Source organism: Oncorhynchus gorbuscha, linkage group LG04, assembly GCF_021184085.1.
Source record: "Oncorhynchus gorbuscha isolate QuinsamMale2020 ecotype Even-year linkage group LG04, OgorEven_v1.0, whole genome shotgun sequence".
Taxonomy (NCBI): Eukaryota; Metazoa; Chordata; class Actinopteri; order Salmoniformes; family Salmonidae; genus Oncorhynchus; species Oncorhynchus gorbuscha.
In genome coordinates, this window is record NC_060176.1 from 41,037,148 (window position 1) to 41,059,453 (window position 22,306).

General features: G+C 42.2%; 1 protein-coding gene across 1 annotated transcript in view; it reads left to right on the forward strand.

Moving 5' to 3' along the window:
- The window catches only part of ipo11 (importin 11), a 245,623-nt gene that overhangs the window by 47,468 nt on the left and 175,849 nt on the right, over positions 1-22,306 (forward strand). The window contains exons 6-8 of the mRNA XM_046346795.1: positions 12,379-12,511; positions 12,604-12,662; positions 21,446-21,494. Coding sequence (XP_046202751.1) covers positions 12,379-12,511; positions 12,604-12,662; positions 21,446-21,494 — 241 coding nt within the window. The remainder of the gene's footprint in view (positions 1-12,378; positions 12,512-12,603; positions 12,663-21,445; positions 21,495-22,306) is intronic.

The window sequence follows — 22,306 nt, forward strand, 5'->3', positions numbered from 1 at the left end:
CCAAGATAAAGCAAAGCAGTGTGACAAAAACAACAACACAGAGTTACACATGGAATAAACAAACGTACAGCCAATAACACAAACGATAAATCTATGCACCGTGTGTGCAAATGTAAAAGAGTAGGGAGGTGAGGCAATAAATAGGCCATAGAGGTGACATAATTACAATTTAGCATTAACACTGGAGTGATAGATGTGCAGATGATGATGTGCAAGTAGAGATACTAGTGTGCGAAAGAGCAAGAGGATAAATAACAATATGGGGATGAGGTAGTTGGGTGTGCTATTTACAGATTGGCTGTGTACAGGTACAGTGATCGGTAAGCTGCTCTGACAGCTGATGCTTAAAGTTAGAGATGGAGATAAGTCTCCAGCTTCAGTGATTTTTGCAATTCGTTCCAGTCATTGGCAGCAGAGAATTGGAAGGAAAGGCGGCCAAAGGAAGTGTTGGCTTTGGGGATGACCAGTGAAATATACCTGCTGGAGCGCATGCTACGGGTGGGTGTTGGTATGGTGACCAGTGAGCTGAGATAAGGCAGGGCTTTACCTAGCAAAGACTTATAGATGACCTGGACGAATATGAACTCAGGGGTGGGTAGTATATGGGGCTTTGGTAACAAAACAGATGGCACTGTGATAGCCTCCAACACTCTACTCAGCAAACTGGATGTAGTCTATCTTGTAAATGACATTGCCGAAGTCGAGGATCGGAAGGGTAGTCCGTTTTATGAGGGTATGTTTGGCAACATGAGTGAAGAAGGCTTTGTTGCGAAATAGGAAGCCGATTGTAGATTTAATTTTAGATTGGAGATGCTTAATGTGAGTCTGGAATGAGAGTTTACAGTCTAACCAGACACATAGGTGTTTGTAGTCCACATATTGTAAGTCAGAACCGTCCAGAGTAGTGATGCTAGTCGGGCTGCAATCGGTTGAAGAGCATGCATTTAGTTTTACTTGCATTTAAAAGGAGTTGGAGGCCACAGAAGGAGTGTTGTATGGCATTGAAGCTCGTTTGGCAGTTTGTTAGCACAGTGTCCAAAGAAGGGCCAGATGTATACAGAATGGTGTCCTTTGCGTAGAGGTGGATCAGAGAATTACCAGCAGCAAGAGTGACATCATTGATTTATACAGAGAAAAGAGTCGGCCCGAGAATTGGCCCCTGTGGCACCCCCAAAGAGACTGCCAGAGGTCCGGACAACAGGCCCTCCGATTTGACACACTGAACTCTGTCTGAGAAGTAGTTGGTGATCCAGGCGATGCAGTAATTTGAGAAACCAAGGCGGTTGAGTCTGCCGATAAGAATGCGGTGATTGACAGAGTCAAAAGCCATGGCCAGGTCGATGAAGACGGCTTCACAGTACTGTCTTTTACCCATGGCGGTTATGGTATCATTTAGGACCTTGAGTGTGGCTGGGGTGCACCCATAACCAGCTTGGAAAACAGATTGCATAGTGGAGAAGGTTCGGTGGGATTCGTAATGGTTGATGTTTTGTTTGTTAATTAACTTGACTTTCAAAGACTTTAGGGAAGGATAGATATAGGTCTGCAACAGTTTGGGTCTAGAGTGTCTCCCCGTTTAAAGAGGGGGATGACCGCGGCATCTTTCCAATCTTAGGGTTTCTCAGATGATAGGAAAGAGAGGGTGAACAGGCTAGTAATAGGGGATGCAACAATTTCGGTGGATAATTTTAGAAAGAGAGGTACCAGATTGTCTAGCCCAGCTGATTTGTAGGGATCCAGATTTTGCAGCTCTTTCATTACATCAACTGTCTGGATTTGGGTGAATGGGGAGGCTTGGGCAAGTTGCTGCAGGGGGTGCTGAGCTGTTGGCCGGGGTAGGGGTAGCCAAGTGGAAAGCATGGCCGTAGAAAAATGCTTATTGAAATGATGAATTATCGTAGATTTATCGGTGGTGACAGTGTTTCCTAGCCTCAGAGCAGTGGGCAGCTGGGAGGAGGTGCTGTTATTCTCCATGGACTTTAGTGTCCCAAAACTTTTTGGAATTAGTGCTACTTGATGCAAATTTCTGTTTGAAAAGGCTATCCTTTGCTTTCCTAAATGCCTGTGTATATTGGTTCCTGGCTTCCCTGAAAAGTTGCATATCGCGGTGGCTATTCGATGCTTATGCAGAACGCCACAGGATGTTTTTGTGCTGGTCAAGGGCAGTCAAGTCTGGGGTAAACCGAGGACTATATCTGTTCTTAGTTTTTCTTTTTTTGAATGGGGCATGCTTATTTAAGATTGTGAGTAAAGCACTTTTAAAGAGCAACCAGGCATCCTCTACTGACGGGATGGGGTCAATATCCTTCCAGGATACCCGGGCCAGGTCGATTAGAAAGGCCTGCTCGCTGAAGTGTTTTAGTGAGCAATTGATAGTGATGAGGAGTGGTCGTTTGATCGCTGACCCATTACGCACGCAGACAATGAGGCCGTGATCACTGAGATCCGGGTTGAAAACAGCAGAGGTGTATTTAGAGGGCAAGTTGGTCAGGATGATATCTAAAATGGTTACAGATTTAGGGTTGTACTTTGTAGGCTCCTTGATAATTTGTGTGAGATTGAGGGCACCTAGTTTAGTTTGTTGGATGGCCGGGGTGTTAAGCATGTCACCTAACAGTACAAACTCTGACGATAGATGGGGGGGGGCAATCAATTCACATATGGTGTCCAGGACACCGCTGGGGGTCTATAACAAGCGGCAACGGTGAGAGACTTGTTTCTGGAAAGGTGGATTTTTAAAAGTGTAAACTCAAATTGTTTGGGTACAGACCTGGATAGTATGACAGAACTCTGCAGGCCATCTCTGCAGTAGATTGCAACTCCGCACCCTTTGGCAGTTCTCTCTTGTCAGAAAATGTATAGTTAGGGGATGGAAATTTAAGGATTTAAAAATAAACCAGTATTCAGACACGGCTAGGACATCCAGGTCGGCAGAGTGCTAAAGCAGTGAATAAAGCAAATTTAGGGAGGAGGCTTTCGGTAATGTTACCGAGATTTTTCAACGTTATTCAATACATCTTAAGTTCCAGCTCCTCCAGAGTAGTTCAATAACATTTGTGTTATAATGGGTGTCAGAACAGACTGATGGGTTATAAATCCTAATCCCAGAGCCATTGCTGGCACACGACACCCCTAATCACTCCTGGATTGTCTACAAGAATCATCTTAATGGAGTAAATGTTAGAATAGGGAGGGAATATCAGTGCCTGTAAAATGCCTGTATGTCAGGATGGTTGAATGTAATGAAGGAATAAATGGCATACAGGAAATGTAGTGTTTTGGTTACTTAGAGTGAAATGGATTTATTCTTTACTTTATCCGTGGCACCATTTCCATCAAGCCTATAAAGTGCTGACTGTGTGATGGGTGTTTTTGTGGCACCTTAATTGTAAGACTAAATGACTTTGGCATTCAACAATCTCAAATTTGCTTTTTCAAATAAGCATTTGTGGATAATTCTTTGACGGTCTAAAGGCGGCCAGTTCTATTGCTTCTTTATTCAGAACAACAGTTTTCAGCTGTGCTAACATAATTGCAAAAGGGTTTTCTAATGATCAATTAGCCTTTTAAAATGGTAAACTTGGATTAGATAACACATCGTGCCATTGGAACACAGGAGTGATTTTCCTGATAATGGGCCTCTGTATACCTATGTAGATATTCCATAAATAATTGGCCTTTTCGAGCTCCAATAGTCATTTACAACATTAACAATGTCTATACTGTATTTCTGATCAATATGATGTTATTTTAATGGACAAAAAATATGCTTTTCTTTCAAAAACGAGGACATTTCTCAGTGACCCCAAAACGGTAGTGTATGTTAGTGGCTGCTGGGTTGAAGAGATGTTTGTCTGTGTTTTTGCAGAATGAAAGAGGGAGCGACGGCATGAGATTGAGTGGGGGTGGGAAAGCGGCCTTAAAAAGTATTAAAAGCTTTTATCTGTGCCAGTGTTTGAATAATGAGGCTTCTTGCCTTCAGTGGAGAGGAGGAACAGGCCTCTTTTGTATCAAATACATGTATTATTCGACAGGCGGGCTACCTTCATTCAAATTCATTGATGACAGAGACCCATTATGTCCTTCTCCTCTATGTCATCCTCTCTCTCCATCCTCGATTCTCTTCTATTCCTATTTCTGTCTCTATACACCTCTTCCTCTTCTTTTTTCTCCATACATCTTTTCTCCTCTCTCTTATGCCTCTCCCAATCGGTCTGGCCCCTCTCTTTCTCTCTGATCCTCTGAAGGCCCATTTGTTCGTCTTGTGACTGACAGGTAGGAGGGATTGAGCATGGTGTGATAAACGAGTGTCAGGAACACGCACACACAAACTCGCCATGATGAACGAGTGTCTGGATGGATGGGACCTTGTTTGGGGCTTTGATATTCCATACCTTGTTGCTTGAAAACGGAATGGAGGGATGAGTGGGAATAAAACATTCAGCATTCTTATTAATGTTGTTTGTTGTTTTTAAAAATCTGATTACTCTGATCTGTGGAATCACAAACTCGTATTACCGATGGTGAACATTATCTCAATTAGAGGTCGATCAATAATGATTTTTCGATGCCGAATATTGGCGGACCAAAAAAGCGGATACCGATTTAATTGGCCGATTTTTATTTATTTATTTATTTGTAATAATGACAATTACAACTATATATATATATATATATATATATATATATATATATATATATTCACCTTTATTTAACCAGGTAGGCAATTTGAGAAGTTCTCATTTACAATTGCGACCTGGCCAAGATAAAGCAAAGCAGTTCGACAGATACAACGACACAGAGTTACACATGGAGTAAAACAAACATACAGTCAATAATACAGTAGAAACAAGTCTATATACGATGTGAGCAAATGAGGTGAGATAAGGGAGGTAAAGGCAAAAAAAAGGCCATAGTGGCAAAGTAAATACAATATAGCAAGTAAATCACTGAAATTGTAGATTTGCAGTGGAAGAATGTGCAAAGTAGAAATAAAAAATAATGGGGTGCAAAGGAGCAAAATAAACAAAATAAAATAAATACAGTAGGGAAAGAGGTAGTTATTTAGGCTAAATTATAGGTGGGCTATGTACAGGTGCAGTAATCTGAGCTGCTCTGACAGCTGGTGCCTAAAGCTAGTGAGGGAGATAAGTGTTTCCAGTTTCAGAGATTTTTGTAGTTTTTTCCAGTTATTGGCAGCAGAGAACTGGAAGGAGAGGCGGCCAAAGATAGAATTGGTTTTGGGGGTGACCAGAGAGATATACCTGCTGGAGTGCGTGCTACAGGTGGGTGATGCTATGGTGACCCTGTGGCATCCCCAAAGAGACCGCCAGAGGTCCGGACAGCAGACCCTCCGATTTGACACACTGAACTCTATCAGAGAAGTAGTTGGTGAACCAGGCGAGGCAATCAATTGAGGAACCAAGGCTGATGAGTCTGACGATGTGGTGATTGACAGAGTCGAAATCCTTGGCCAGATCAATGAATACGGCTGCACAGTATTGTTTCTTCTCGATGGCGGTTAAGATATCGTTTATGACCTTGAGCGTGGCTGAGGTGTACCCATGACCAGCTCTGAAACCAGATTGCATAGCAGAGAGGGTATGGTGAGATTCGAAATGGTCAGTAATCTGCTTGTTGACATGGCTTTCGAAGACCTTAGAAAGGCAGGGTAGGATAGATATAGGTCTGTAGCAGTTTGGGTCAAGAGTGTCCCCCCCATTTGAAGAGGGGGATGACCGCAGCTGCTTGCCAATATTTGGGAATCTCAGACGACACCAAAGAGAGGTTGAACAGGCTAGTAAATAGGGGTTGCAACAATTTTGCAGGTAATTTTTTTAGAAAGAAAGGGTCCAGATTGTCTAGCCCGGCTGATTTGTAGCGGTCCAGATGTTGCAGCTCTTTCAGAACATCAGCTGACTGGATTTGGGAGAAGGAGAAATGGGGAAGGCTTGGGCGAGTTGCAGTGCTGTTGCCCGTAGTAGGGGTAGCCAGGTGGAAAGCATGGCCAGCAGCAGAGTTTGTGTTGCAGGAAGCAAATTTCTGCTTGAAAAGGCTAGCCTTGGGTTTTCTAATTGCCTGTGTATAATGGTTTCTAGCTTCCCTGAAAAGCTGCATATCACGGGGGCTGTTCGATGCTAATGCAGAACGCTATAGGATGTTTTTGTGTTGGTTAAGGGCAGTCAGGTCTGGGGAGAACCAAGGGCTATATCTGTTCCTGGTTCTAAATTTCTTGAATGGGGCATGCTTATTTAAGAAGGTTAGGAAGGCCTTTAAAAAAATAACCAGGCATCCTCTACCGACGGGATGAGATCAATATCCTTCCAGGATACCCCGGCCAGGTCGATTAGAAAGGCCTGCTCGCTGAAGTGTTTCAGGGAGCGTTTGACAGTGATGAGTGGAGGTCGTTTGACCGCTGACCCATTACGGATGCAGGCAATGAGGCAGTGATTGATGAGATCTTGGTCGAAGACAGCAGAGGTGTATTTAGAGGGCAAGTTGGTTAGGATGATATCTATGAGGGTACCCGTGTTTACGGCTTTGGGGAGGTGGTAGGTTCATTGATAATTTCTGTGAGATTGAGCGCATCAAGCTTCGAATGTAGGATGGCTGGGGTGTTAAGCATGTTCCTGTTTAGGTCACCTAGCAGCACGAGCTCTGAAGATAGATGGGGGGGGCAATCAGTTCACATATGGTGTCCAGAGCACAGCTGGGGGCAGAGGGGGGGGTCTATAGCAGGCGGCAACGGTGAGAGACTTGGCTTTTAGAGAGGTGGATTTTTAAAAGTAGAATTGTTTGGGTACAGACCTGGATAGTAGGACAGAACTCTGCAGGCTATCTTTGCAGTAGATTGCAACACCGCCCCCTTTGGCAGTTCTATCTTGTCTGAAAATGTTGTAGTTTGGGATGAACATTTCAGAATTTTTTATGGTCTTCCTAAGCCAGGATTCAGACACAGCTAGAACATCCGGGTTGGCAGAGTGTGCTAAAGCAGTGAGTAAAACATACTTAGGGAGGAGGCTTCTAATGTTAACATGCATGAAACCAAGGCTATTACGGTTACAGATGTCATCAAAAGAGAGCGCCTGGGGAATAGGAGTGGATCTAGGCACTGCAGGGCCTGGATTCACCTCTACATCACCAGAGGAAAGGAGGAGGAGTAGGATAAGGGTACGGCTAAAAGCAATGAGAATTGGTTGTCTAGAACTTCTGGAACAGAGAGTAAAAGGAGGTTTCTGGGGGCGATAAAATAGCTTCAAGGTATAATGTACAGACAAAATAATAATAATAATGAATGAACACTTATTTTAACTAAATATAATACATCAATAAAATCCATTTAGCCTCAAATAAATAATGAAACAAGTTCAATTTGGTTTAAATATTGCAAAAACTAAGTGTTGGTGAAGAAAGTAAAAGTGCAATATGTGCTATGTAAGAAAGCTAACAAAGTTTTAGGTTGTAGTTATTATAGGAATTATAGGACTATTTCCCTCTACCATTTGTATTTCATTAACCTTTGACTATTGGATGTTCTTATAGGCACTTTAGTATTGCCAGTGTAACAGTATGGCTTCCGTCCCTCTCCTCGCTCCTCCCTGGGCTCGAACCAGCAACACAACGACAACAGCCACCATCGAAGCAGTGTTACCCATGCAGAGCAAGGGGAACAACTACTAGAAGGCTCAGAGCGAGTGACCTTTGAAGCGCTATTAGCGCACGCTAACTAGCTAGCCATTTCACATTGGTTACACCAGCCTCATCTCGGGAGTTGATAGGCTTGAAGTCATAAACAGCGCAATGCTTGACGCACAACAAAGGGCTGCTGGCAAAACGCACAAAAGTGCTGTTTGAATGAATGTTTATGCGCCTGCTTCTGCCTACCACCGCTCAGTCAGATACTTAGATACTTGTATGCTTGTATGCTCAGTCAGATTATATGCAACGCAGGACACGCTAGACAATATCTAGTAATATCATCAACCATATGTAGTTGACTAGTGATTATGATTGATTGTTTTTTATAAGATAAGTTTAATGCAAGCTAGCACCTTTCCTTGGCTTACTGCAATCGCGTAACAGTCTATTGCGTAGGACTAGTTACCTGTAAGGTTGCAAGATTGGATCCCCCGAGCTGACAAGGTGAAAATCTGTCGTTCTGCCCCTGAAAGAGGCAGTTAACCCACCATTCCTATACCGATTTCCGATTGTTTAGAAATTTCGAAATCGGCCCTAATTAATCGGCCATTCCGATTAATCGGTCGACCTCTAATTTCAATGAATTATTCAAATTACTCTTATGTTTCACCATTGAAACCGTATATATGTATATGCAGTTTGATGGCACCAAAGCAGTGCTTGATGTTTTGTTAATTTGGTGTTCAGTTCACTCTCTTTTGAAGGTTTTTATTTAACTTTTATTTATTCAGAGGAACCCGTTGAGACCAGGGTCTCATTTAAATTGTCCCTTGAGGACAGCAACACAACAAATTCAAGCTGACCAATAAAAAATGTAATCAACTACAAGTTACAGAATCAACACTACAGCGTCAAACACCAAAAAATGCAATTATTTACATTTAATCCAAAAAGTTGCAATTCTCATAAAATTCATTCAACATTTAAGTCCTCAACTGCCCTAGAGGCACCAGAGTCAAGATGTAGGGAGTTTTGTAGGCTATTGAAAAATGGGGGGCACTAAAACTGAAGACAGATTTTCCTAGATTGTTACATACTGGTGGAACCTTGAGAGTTCACCATCCATGTGAACGGGTGAGGTCGGTCGTAAGCCTGTGTAGTAAAGCTAAACAAAAAGAGAGAAATTAAGTGATCTACGGGACTTTAACGAGGACCAGTCCAATTTTTGATATAGGATATGGTGATGCGTATAAAAACTGTCACCTGTGATGCAGTGAAGGGCGCTATGGCAGACACCATCCAATGGTTAAAGAGTAGTGGCTGCTGCATTCCGAAAAATGATGTCACAATAGTCAAGAACTGGCAGGAAAGTTGACTGTACTATCTGCTTCCTTCTGTTTAGGGAGAGGCATGATCTAACACAAGTGTTCTGAGTAAGATGGAGACAATGCTGTCCATTGTACAGGACAAAGCTACAGTCCCGCGAAAAAGTATTTGCCACCTTTCTGATTTTCTCTATTTTTTGCATATTTTTTATTGAATGATCAGATATTCAACCAAAACCTAATATTAGATAAAGGGAACCTGAGTTTACAAAAAAAAAATACTTATTTAATGAACACTTATGCAATTTATTCCCCTGTGTGAAAAAGAATTGCCCCTTTATACTCAGTAACTTGTTGTGCCACCTTTGATGCAATGACTGGAACCAAATGCTTCCTGAAGTTGTTGATCAGTCTCTCACATCACTGTGGAGGAATTATGGCCCACTCTGGCATGCAGTCGTCCAAGTCCCGAGGCAGCAAAGCATCCCCAAACCATCACACTTCCACCACCGTGCTTGACCTTTGGTAAAAGGTTTTTACTTTGGAATTCAGTGTTTAGGTCCCCTTATAGGTCCCCTTATTCCAACGGTCAAGCATGGTTGTGTGGTGGTTTGGGGATGCTTTGCTGCCTCAGGACCTGGATAACTTGTCTTAATTGAAGGAACCAGGATTTCTGCTCTTTATCAGAGAATTTCTCATGAGAATGTCAGTTCATCCTGTGAGCTGAAGCTGAAGAGCAGCTGGGCAAGACAATGATCAAGAACACACAATCAACCCTACATGAAAATGGTTAAAAAGCAACGAGTTTCAAGTTTTGGAATGGCCTAGTCAAAGTCCAGACCTATTCCCAGTTGAGATGTTGTGGCAGGATTTGAAATGAGCAGTTCATGCTTGAAAACCCACAAATGTGGCTGAGTTCAAGTAGTTCTGCGTGCAAGAGTGGGCCAAAATCCCTCCACAGCGATGTGAGAGATGGATCAACAACGACAGGAAGCATTTGGCTGCAGTCATTGCAGTTAAAGGTGGCACAACCAGTTATTGAGTTTAAGGCAATTACTTTTTCACACAGGGGAATTGGTTGTTAACTTTTGATAATTAAATAAATAAAAATAAGTATACTTTTTTTTGGTAAACTTAGGTTCCCTTTATCTAATATTAATTAGGTTTTCGTTGAAGATCTGATTAATATTCAGTATAAATATAAATATGCAAAAACAGAGAATCAGAAAGGAGAGTAACTTTTCCACTGCACTGAACAGAGCATTTGGAAATATTCAGACCCCTTGACTTTTCCACATTTTGTATTGATACAGCCTTATTCTGAAATGGACCCCCCCCCCCCCCCCCCCCCATCAATCTACACACAATACCCAATAATGACAAAGCAAAAACAGGTTTTTAGACATTTTTGAACATTTATTAAAGATAATATAAACTCTCACATTTACATAAGTATTCAGATCCTTTACTCAGTACTTTGTTAAATAACCTTTGGCACCGATTACAGCCTCGAGTCTTCTTGGGTTTGGCGCTACATGCTTGGCACACCTGTATTTGGGGAGTTTCTCACATTCTTCTGCAGATCCTCTCAAGCTCTGTCAGGTTGGATGGGGTGCATCGCTGTACAGCTATTTTCAGGTCTCTCCAGAGATGTTTGATAGGGTTCAAGCTGGGCTCACGCTGGGGAACTCGAGGACATTCAGAGACTTGTCCCGAAGCCACTCCTGCGTTGTGTTGGTTGTTGGAAGTTGAACTCTCACCCCAATCTGAGGTCCTGAGTGCTCTGCGGCAGGTTTTCAATCAAGGATCTCTCTGTACTATGCTCCTTTCATCTTTCCCTACATCCTGACTAGTATCCCAGTCCCTGCCACTGAAAAACATCCCAACAGCATGATACCGCCACCACCATGCTTCACCGTAGGGATGGCGCTGGGTTTCCTCCAGACATGGCACTTGGCATTCAGGCCAAGGAGTTCAGTCTTGGTTTCATCAGACCAGATAATCTTGTTTCTCATGGTCTGAGAGTCCTTTAGGTGCCATTTGGCAAACTCCAAGCGGGCTGTCAAGTGCCTTTTACTGAGGAGTGTCTTCCGTCTGGACATTCTACCATAAAGGCCTAATTGTTGGAGTACTGCAGAGATGGTTGTCCTTCTAGAAAGGAACTCTGGAGCTCTGTCAGTGACCATCGAGTTCTTGGTCACCTCCCTGACCAAGGCCCTCCTCCCCCGATTGCTCGGTTTGGCAGGGCGGATAGCGAAAATGTCTTTTCACTTTGTCATTATGTGGTATTGTGTGTAGATTGATGAGGAAAAAAATGTAATTTAATCTATTTTAGAGTATGGCTGTTACTTAAACAAGATGGAAAAAGTAAAGTGGTCTGAATACTTTCCGAAGCCACTGTATATATCAAACCACACTGGATGTAAACATTTGATATATCGAGTCACATCTCTTTTGAAGTCACCTTCATGCTCTTTAGGGTTTGCATTAAGAAATGATTAAAGAAATCCCATCAACATTACTTTGACTGAAATATGTGTGTGTGTGTTGAACCGAGACTGTCATTTTAAAGATGGAATACTCCTCCGAGTCATCACTTGAACCTTAGACATGTCAGCCACAATAAAAATAAACATCAAACAAACACTAGATCAAATGAGTCAGACATCTCATTTGTAGATGTGGAGCCTTGAATTGCTGGATATTTTGGATCACAATTTCATTTAAAGACACTTTACATCAACTTCGCACTTTAGAAAACTGTCATTGTTGTTGTCCTGCCCTGTTTGGGGTTCTTCTCTCCCTCAGGCCAAATGGAGGGATTTGTTGTTAGCATGGAGATTTATCATGAATGGTTTCTGTGGAGATGTGCTGGAATGATAACAATAGTGTCTTTGGCTGTGTTGGAGGATAAATCACTTCAGTCACTTTGCTTAATCTCATTGGCTCATTCCCCAATTCAGCCATTTGTCTTCTCCACAGTCTTGTTTTTTCTGCTCCATCATCTCACAGAGCTTCTCTCACTTCTCACCAAAGAGGGAACGCACAAAGTTAGTTTTTAATGGCATTGTTTTTCTTGTACAACAATCAACCTCAGAGGATTCTCATTCTGCAGTTTAATATGCCAAGTCACAGTAACAGTTAAGTTAAATGCAATGTCATTCCCTTATGATTCTAGAATTAATGACATAGCAATAGTTTAGAAATTGACAGACTGTGTTGCCATTACAAGAAAAAGTCATTTAGGAAAACTACAATTTATTGCTCCGGGGTAATCTCATGGAGAGAACAATAACCCTGCCTTCGAATGCCAAATTGCACCTGTGGCTCGATCACACTCACACTCTCATACTCACACACATTGATTGACCCAGGCTAAGGAGTCTTATTTAATTGAGTTTTGTGTGTGTTGCAGCTGGCGTCGGGCATCTACAGCTTTGCCTGCTCCCTGTGGAGCCACCACACAGACTGCTTCCTCCAGCAAGTCCTAGCCGTGGAACAGGCCCATGCCCTCAGCTCACTGGAGAGGACTCTACTGTCACTTAAAGGTAGCTGGAATCATTCATGCACACGCACGCACACGCACACAGTTCTGATTGACTTGTGTCTAAAGGTCATTGTTTACGTTTCCCCCCCCCAGTACTTCGGAAGCTGACAGTCCATGGATTCCAGGAGCCACAACAGAATATGGAAGTCATGGTGAGTGTGGAAAACCAGGAGAAAGTTATTCTGGAAAGAAGCAAAGATGGGATTTGACAATAATAATCTCTGTACTCTACACATACAATTATCTGTAAGGTCCCCTCAGTCGAAGAGTGAATTTCAAGCACTGATTCAACCACAAAGACCAGGGAGGTTTTCCAATGCTTTGTAAAGAAAGACATCTATTTGTAGATGGGTAAAAAAGCAGACATTGAATATCTATTTGAGCGTGGTGAAGTTATTAATTACAATTTTGATGGTGTATCAATACACTCAGTCACTACAATGATACAGGTGTCCTTCCTAATTCAGTTGCTGGACAGGAAGGAAATTGCTCATGAGGCCAATGGTGACTTCTAAACAGAGTGTAATGTCTGTGATAGGAGAAAACTGAGGATGGATCAACAACATTGTAGTTACCCTTCAATACTAACCTAATTGACAGAGTTAATTGTCATCTGCAAGGACCAGGGAGTTTTTTGATTATAATAAAACAGAATAGAGCTAAACACAGGCAAAATCCTAAATTAAAACCTGGTTCGGTCTGTTTTCCAACAGACCGTTACACAAATTTACCTTTCAGCCGGACAACAACCAAAAACTCATGGCCAAATCTACACTGGAGTTGCATGCCAAGATGACATTGAATATTCCGGAGTGGCCTAATTACAGTTTTGACTTAAATTGGCTTGACAATCTATGGCAACTTGAAAATGGCTGTCTAGCAATGATCAACAACAAACAAGACAGGTCTTGAATAATTTTCAAGGTGTGCAAAAGCTCTTAAAAAAATAACTAGCAGAACCTCGGAGCATACAAAATAATTTATAGGAACATCTAAACTGTTTTAAAATGTAATTGGATACATATCAGTGTTAATTGGCTCATGTTTGGCCATAATATTGGGTCAAATGACCTAAGATTTATTATTCATTAAAGCTTGAATATATTAAATAAATAGTTTAGTTCCAGAATTACATGGGGAGAAAAACCCACTTTGAAACACATTTTTGAATCTTCTATATTCCAATATTCTCTACAATGGATTTTACACAGCATACTGCAATTCTGAGTGAATTTCAACTCCCAGGGTGCAATGCTCCACCCAGGGCTGCTGGCTGGCTACTGCTAGCAAGCCCAGACATACGTGAAGTAGTCTAAATATATTGCTTTCATAGAGAATTTGTGAGGGCATTTTACATTACTTTTGGATCATAATCATATTATAATGCTCCATGAATGTCATGCTGAATATAGGTTGCTAGTAGAGTAACGTTACAATGCAAATGTCTTGTGTAAAATAGATTGTCGTTTTCGAAATAAACCTCCCTTGCACTGCAATAACACCTTTTGCTTAGTTTCCGTAGGCTGGCCCTCATCTGATTTGTAAGCGAGGTATTGCCATAGTTCGCTTCTAGAGACAGTTTTGTCAACAAGCTGCAGGCATGGAGGTATGCTTCACCTACTTCATCCTGCAGCCATCGCCTGCATTGTGGGAGGCTCTATTGTCAACTAATCCTTAAGGTGTTTTTATTTGACCCACACTAACGTGACCAAATACATGACTGAAATGGGAAATAATTTGCCGCGATTTATGTGTACACTGGATATATTCAAATAAATGTTACATTTTGAGGCTCTCTCACAAAGTGATAATACAATGTACACACAATATAATATCATTTCAGTTGTTTGAGTGTGTGATATAGGGGTTAGATACATGTTTATTTCGATGTTAAAAAGAAAACAAGTTTTTAGAAGCAATGGCAACACTACCATGTTGATCTGAGCCCTGCTGTTGAAAAACCACGTTCGTGTCCAACTGTCGCAGATGCACCTCCCACCCGACTTCACACCTCCACCTTTGTCTACAGTTATTTGCTTTAGCCTTACCACTCAAACGTGCCCAATATATGCGGTGCTGCTCATCATCTCACTGAGTTTACCTTTAAATTATAAACGTTAATCTCAATGTGACCCGCCATATTCAGAAGCTGGAAATCCCCCATTAGAAAAACAGCTTAAACTCATTAGACCCCCCGCAGCTGAATGTAATTCATAGTTTTGGAGTCAACAATAATAGTTTCAGTATAGTTAATTTTTTTATTTCAGTTTACTATATTAGCTTTTTCATAATTATTTTTCATTTAGTTTATTTTAGTTTACCATAATAACCTTGGCCCTGAACGCAGTCTTCCTTACAGCTAGACCCCGCTATGAAGGTCCTGGAACTGTTAATTCAATTTAGTGTAAATCGTCCAATAAAATTATTAAAGTGTGCGTGTGCCGAGGGCTGCTCCCCTGGCTTGGAGTTAATGGAATCATTTGCTCCGAGTACTCTGGTCATTTGAACTCCGACTCCAACTCTCCTATCCTTCATATCTGAGTGGTGTGTTTAAGGAACACCAGGGGACTATTAAGCTAACCTCTTGTTCTGCGAATGTCAAAGGAAAAAGTTCAAGGAGAGAAGGAAGGAGGGAGGGATGAGGCGTGAGTTGACTGGTAAGGGGTAGTTTGATCCACTCACCCTCTCCTCCTCCTTCCTATCTCTTATCACCTGCTTATATTTCCCAAAGCACAACCAGTGGCATTTTCTCTATATTACTCCCACCCATTGCCATCTCAGATGTGTAGAGCTGTTTAATAGACCCACAACAGTGGAGATGTGAGAAGTTTGATGAAGCTGTTGTTGCAGGTTGCCTCATTATAGACTCCACAGGGAAAGAAAGCTAATTTAAATGGGTTTTAATTAGTTCTTTCAGGCTGTGCCTTGCCTTAACTCCTTCACAAATGAATAATGAAATTCACTGATCGAGGCAGAGATTCTTATACACATATGCACACACACATACACACACACAGAGTCCTGATTGACTTGTTTCCAAAGTGCTTCCATTTAGACTTCTTGGAGGACATGCTTTTGTTGGGTAATCTTCTTTCAGTTTGATCGAACTTTAGAGCAGATAGATCTTTGGCACACTTTCTCACCCTTTCATACCCCTCTCAAACAGAGCTGTGTATGCAATAGGAAGCTAATGTAATTTCAGTGTAATTGGCTATCTTGAGTCTGCCCTCCGTCAACGGTTTCATAAATGATCAAATCAAGGTTTTGCCTACGTTATCGCAGGTGCAGCAAAACGCTTATGTCTAGCTCTTAACAGGAATATCTAATAGTACAACAACAATACACAAGAACAAGACATTAAGACATGTCAGAATGAACAACGTCCGAGTCAGGAATATAAATATACACCGGACAAAAATATAAACATGTTCACATCCCTGTTAGTGACCATTTCTCCTCTGCAAAGATAATCTGTCCACCTGACAGGTGTGGGATATCAAGAAGCTGATTAAACCGCATGATCATTAGACATGGGCACCTTGTGCTGGGGACAATACATGGCCACTTTAAAATGTGCAGTTATCACACAACACAATGCCACAGAAGTTTTGAGGTAGCATGCAATTGGCATTTTTACTGCAGGAATGTCCACCAGAGCTGTTGCCAGAGAATTTAATGAAATATTTATATTTTGAAATATACCATAAGCTTCCTCCAACGTTGTTTTAGAGTATTTAGCAGTACGTCCATCCAGCCTCACAACCACAGACCACGTGTAACCACGCCAGCCCAGGACTTCCACATCCGTCTTCTTCACGGGATCGTCTGAGGGGCGTGGGGGATATTTATGTCTGTAATGAAGCCCTTTTGTGGTGAAAACCTCGTTCTGATTGGTGTGGCCTGGCTCCCCAGTGGGTGAGCCTGGCTGCCAAGAGGGTGGGCCTATGCTCTCCAAGGCTCACCCATGGCTGCACCCATTCCCAGTCATGGGAAAACCATAGATTAGGGCCTAATTTAATTTAGACTGATTTCCTTATATGAACTGTAACTCAGTAAAATCTTTAAAATTGTTATTTTTGTTCAGTATGTACAGTGCATTCGGAAAGGACACGGACCCCTTCACTTTTTCCACATGTTGTTGTTATGTTACAGACTTATTCTAAAATGGACTTTTAAAGTATTCAGACCCTTTACTTAGTACTTTGTATAAGCACCTTTTACAGTGATTATAGCCTCAAGTCTTTTTGGGTATCACGTTACAAGCTTGGCACACCTGTATTTGGGGAGTTTTCCCCCATTCTTCTCTGCAGATTCTCTCAAGCTCTGTCAAGTTAGATGGGGAGTGTTGTTACACATCTATTTTCAAGTCTCCCCAGATATATTAGATCGGGTTCAAGTCCAGGCTCTGGCTGTGCCACTCAAGGACATTCAGAGACTTGTCCTGAAGCCACTGTCTTGGCAGTGTGCTTAGGGTCATTGTCCCGTTGGAAGGTGAACGCTCACCCCAGTCTGTCCTGAGCGCTCTGGAGCGGGTTTTCATCAAGGATCTCTCTGTACTTTGCTCTGTTCATCTTTCCCTTGATCCTCACTAGTCTCCCAGTCCCTGCCGCTGAAAAACATCCCTTCAGCATGATGCTACCACCACTATGCTTCACCGTAGGGATGGTGCCAGGTTTCATCCAGATTTGACGCTTGGCATTCAGGTCAAAGAGTTAAATATTGGTTTCATCAGACCAGAGAATCTTGTTTCTCATGGTCATAGTCCTTTAGGTGCCTTTTGTCAAACTCCAATTGGGATGTCATGTGCCTTTTACAGAGAAGTGGCTTCTGTCTGGCCACACTACCATGCAGGCCTGATTGGTGGAGTGCTGCAGAGATGGCTGTCTTTCTGGAAGGTTCTCCCATCTCCACAGAGGAACACTGGAGCTCTGTCAGAGTGACCATCGGGTTCTTGGTCACCTCCCAGACCAAGGCCATTCTCCCATGATTTCTCAGTGCGGCCAGCGCTAGAAGAGTCTTGGTGGTTCCAAACTTCTTCCATTGAAGAACGATGGAGGTCACTGTGTTCTTGGGCGCCTTCAATACTGCAGGAATGTTTTGGTACCCGTTCCCCAGAACTGTGCCTCGACACAATCCTGTCTCGGAGCTCTACGGAGAAAACCTTTGACCTCATGGCATGGTTTTTGCTCTGACATTCACTGTAAACTATGGAACCTTATATAGATGTGTGTGCCTTTCCGAGTCATGTCCAATCAATTGAATTTACCACAGGTTGACTCAAAGTTGTAGAAACATTTCAAGGATGATCAATAGAAACAGGATGCACCTGACCTAAATTTTGAGTCTCATAGCAAAGGGTCTGAATACGTATGTAAATAATAGGGATGCACGATATATCGGTAAGCATATCGGAATCGGCCGATATCAGCTAAAATATACCAACATCTGCATTGTCCTGATGTATAGTTTTACACCGATGTGCAAAACCGATGTCAAAGCTGACGTGCATACCTATATAATGTAGGTAGATGGCGTAATGATGCCACAAATAATCCAGCACTACACGTGCAACACAGCATTCCTAACCTAGCCCACAATGTCTGTGGTTTGGATCTATTTTGAAGTTTCAAAGGAAGATAACAAAAAGGATAACAAAAACTTGCAAAAGTACTCTACGAGAGGCTGTGAACAAGTGATCCGGTGGCATTCTCTCTGAGCCTATTTACTGTGATGCCACCATGCTAGATGCTTGGTACAAGGACCACTACTTCGTTGCAGACAAGAAACAGGGTTTACGTGAAATGCTACATACACACCTGGACAAGATGGAAACGTACACAGTGACTGCGCACCGAGGAAGAGAGGCCACGGACAGACAGAGCTGAAACTTCACTGCTTGACATGCATGATGAAATCTTGGTCGAGAATGAAACAGCTGAACGAATGAACAACGAAACAGCACAGCAAGTGAAATAAATAGGTTTAGAAGTTTTACTGGTAATGGGGACATATGTAAATGCCAACAAAATAACTTGTTGCTCATTGTGTGGTGTGGTGTGTAACCTTTTATTTAACTAGGTTAGTCAGTTAAGAACAAGTTCTTATTTACAATGTCGGCCTACCCCGGCCAAACCTGGACAACGCTAGGCCAATTGTGCACTGCCCTATGGGACTCGCAATCATGGCTGGGTGTGATACAGCCTGGATTCGAACCGGGGACTGTAGTGACGCCTCTTGCACTGAGATGCAGTGCCTTAACACACACATAGACGTAGCGGTCTAACCAAACTGAACTGTACTAGAATGCTTAAAAGGTCGCTAAAAATGTTTGTCGGTTATCGGTATCGATTTTTGGGCAAGGAAAAGATCAGATATTGGTATCGGCCAGAAATGTATTAGCGCTGCATCCCTAGTAAATAAGGTATTTCTGTGAATAGTTTGTGGAAGTACCTTTGGCAGCCATTACAGCTGTGAGTCTTAATGGGTAATACTCTAAGAGCTTGTGGCTTGTGCAACATTTGCCCATTATTATCCTTTTCAAAGTTCTTCAAGCTTCTGTCAAGTTGGTTGTTGATAATTGCTAAAAATTGCTACTCAGTTATGTTTGGGGCAAATACAACACATAACACTTTGTATTGTATTGTATTCAGGACAAAAAGTGAATTGCTTTGCCACATTATTTGCAGTATTACTTTAGTGCCCTGTTGCAAACTGATGCATCAATTGGAATATTTTTTTATTCTGGTCACGCTTCCTTCTTTTCACTCTGTCAAAAGGATTAGTATTTTGGAGTAACTACAATGTTGTTGATCCATCCTCAGTTTTCTCCTATCACAGCCGTTAAACTCTGACTGTTTGTCACCATTGGTCTCATGGTGAAATCCCTGAGCGGTCTCCTTCCTCTCCAGTAACTGATTTAGGAAAGACACCTGTATCTTTGTTGTGACTGGGTGTATTGATACACCATCCAAAATGTAATAACTTCACCGTGCTCAAGGGGATATTCAAAGTCTACTTTTACATAATAAAAAATAATAATCCATCTGCTAATAGGTGCCCTTCTTTGCGAGGGATTTCTAAACCTCCTTGTTCTTTGTGGTTGTATCATGTACTGAGGAATGACTTCTGCCTTGCCAGTTTACCATAAATGCCTGATTGGTGGAGTGCTGCAGAGATGGTTGTCCTTCTGGAATGTTCTTCCATCTCCACAGACAAACTCTAGAGCTCTGTCAGAGTAACCATCGGGTTTTTGGTCATTTCCCAGACCAAGGCCCTTCTCCCCCGTTTGGTCAGGCGGCCAGCTCTAGTAGGAGTCTTGGTGGTTCCAAACTTCTATTTAAGATTGATGAAGGCCAATGTATTCTTGGGCACCTTCAATACTGCAGAAATGTTTTGTTACCCAATTCCTTCGACCTCATGGCTTGGTTTTTGCTCTGACATGCACTGTCAACTGTGGGACTTTTATGAAGACGTGTGTGCCTTCCCAAATCATGTCCAATTAATTGAATTTAGCACAGACTCCAAATTGTAGGAACATTTCAAGGATGATCAATGGATACAGGATGCACCTGAGCTCAGTTTGGAGTCCCATAGCAAAGTGCCTGAATACTTATATAAATAAGCTTTGTCTGTTTAAAAAAATGTATATTTTTACAATTTCAAACATAAAAAAAAACTGTTTTTGCTATGGGATATTGTGTGTAGATTGCTGAAAAAAAATGTTGATCCATTTTAGAAGAAGGCTGTAACGTAACAAAATGTGGAAAAATCCAGGAGTCTGAATACTTTCCCAAGGCACTGTATATCCTGGGTATTTATCAAATCCTGCCCCTGAGAGGCTGCATCCCGGTTTTACACAGCTCTTTCTTTCTCTGCCGAGCTTTCTCTCCCTCTATAGTTTGTTGTTACCTGCTCACACAGCCTAAGGACTGGTAATAATGTGACTGGTTTTGTAGGAAGTCATCCGCCCCACCTTAGCAAAGTGAAGGAAAATGGTCTTTCTGCCCCAAAGTTACAGTAGCTCTCCCGCATACTGCAGAATATATTTGCAAATAAATCTTATTGGTGACAGTTTGATAAGAAAGGGGACACACCATAGCGCTTTGCCCTGTGTAATTGTGTTTCCGTTGTGACACTGTAGCTGGAGGCAGGTCAGGCTGAAAAGCCTATAGATGTGACTGGATAGTGGAAGAGTTTACAACGCTGTGAAAGGGTCCTGCTAGCTTTACTAGCTCGTTTCCACAATGATCGCTTATGAACTGCATTTTATACCTGTATTTGTCTGTATATGTACTTGTCTTTGTTTGGATTGTTGTTTTATGTATGCACAGAGCAGCAACCTGCGTGTCCCCATGGGGATAATAGTCTTTGTCTTAACGGAGCCTACTTTAGGTGGTTACTGTTGTGTAGCCTTATAGGGTATCATCCCCATGTTTTGGATTTCGTACCTCTAGTTGAATTCCGTGCTGAAGCTCCGAGGTCCTCTGCCATAGGCTATTAATTAAAGGATTAACGGTGTCATGAAATATAGGTTTAGAAGTTGGGTGATAAAACATTCACGTAATTCCTTTTTGCAAGTCCAATCAGTTTTCCACATTGATTCAATGTCATCACGTTGCATTTTTTTTTTTTTTTATCGTGTGGAATCAATGTTGACTCAGCCAGTTTGTGCCCAGTGAGAAGGCTCTGTGTTTTCCAGTTTGGGCAGATTATGAACTGTCAGTGACATGTCGCAAAGGCTTGCCAGGCACACTGAGTCAGTGTGTGTGTCTGTAACGTGTATGATGACTCATGTGTTCAGTTGTGTGACTGCCTCTCCTAATTATGTGATAAAACAGTGATGCGACCACCAAGATTCCACCGAGATTGAACAAACCCTGTACCCCCTCTCATTCTTCTCGCTTCCCTCCTCTGCCCCTCTTTTCTCTCTCACCAGGGCTTCCTCAATGCAGTTTTTGAGAGACTGAAACAGTTCCTAGAATGCAGTAAGTATCCTGAACATTTTTTCCTAAATATTTATTAACTTTCTAATTATACAATGATCTAATGACACACACACACACACGCCACACACCTAGCACCCACACACCACACACATAAGGGTAAGTCTCAGTGCTTCAGATGGTGTGTTAGAAATGTAATTACTGGTATCTGTCCCTATTATCACACACAATATGTCCTTATTGCAGAGGGTCAGCGGAGGTCGGGGTGTATTGGGCCCGTTGATATTTTGGGCTGTCCAACAGCGGAAGCTCGTAGGCGCTCTGAGCCAGGAGAAATATCAGTCTCCCTGCAAGATAAGGGCAGATAAAGAAGCATGTCCATTGAGTTGCACGATCCTCTATTTTCTCTCTCCTTTTCCTGTGCATGATCCTTCCGCTGAGGTCAGCTGTCTGGATATTCCATGTTATTACAGGTGTCACCGTCTGCTGAAGGATGTGTTTTTAGGTATGGGAACAGGTAGCTTCGTAATTACCGGACTGATTACCGCTACACTATCAGTCTGGAAGGGATTCCATTCAAGTTGTTTGGGCAGATTAGGCTTTCCCCAAAACAAACTCGAAAGTGATTGGATCACCTTCAATCAATCAGAAAATAGAAGCCGCAGCACTGCATCTTTTGGAAGTAGAACTTGCCGTCGTTCAAGAGAAAGGCATATCGAACACCAGGACAATATGCTTAGGCAATATGAGCCAAAAGAAGCGCAATATATCGATGTCAACGATAGACTAACAGCAATATAGTAGCCTAACATCAGCCAGGGTATATCTAATGAATTTGCGCCTAATGATTTTGC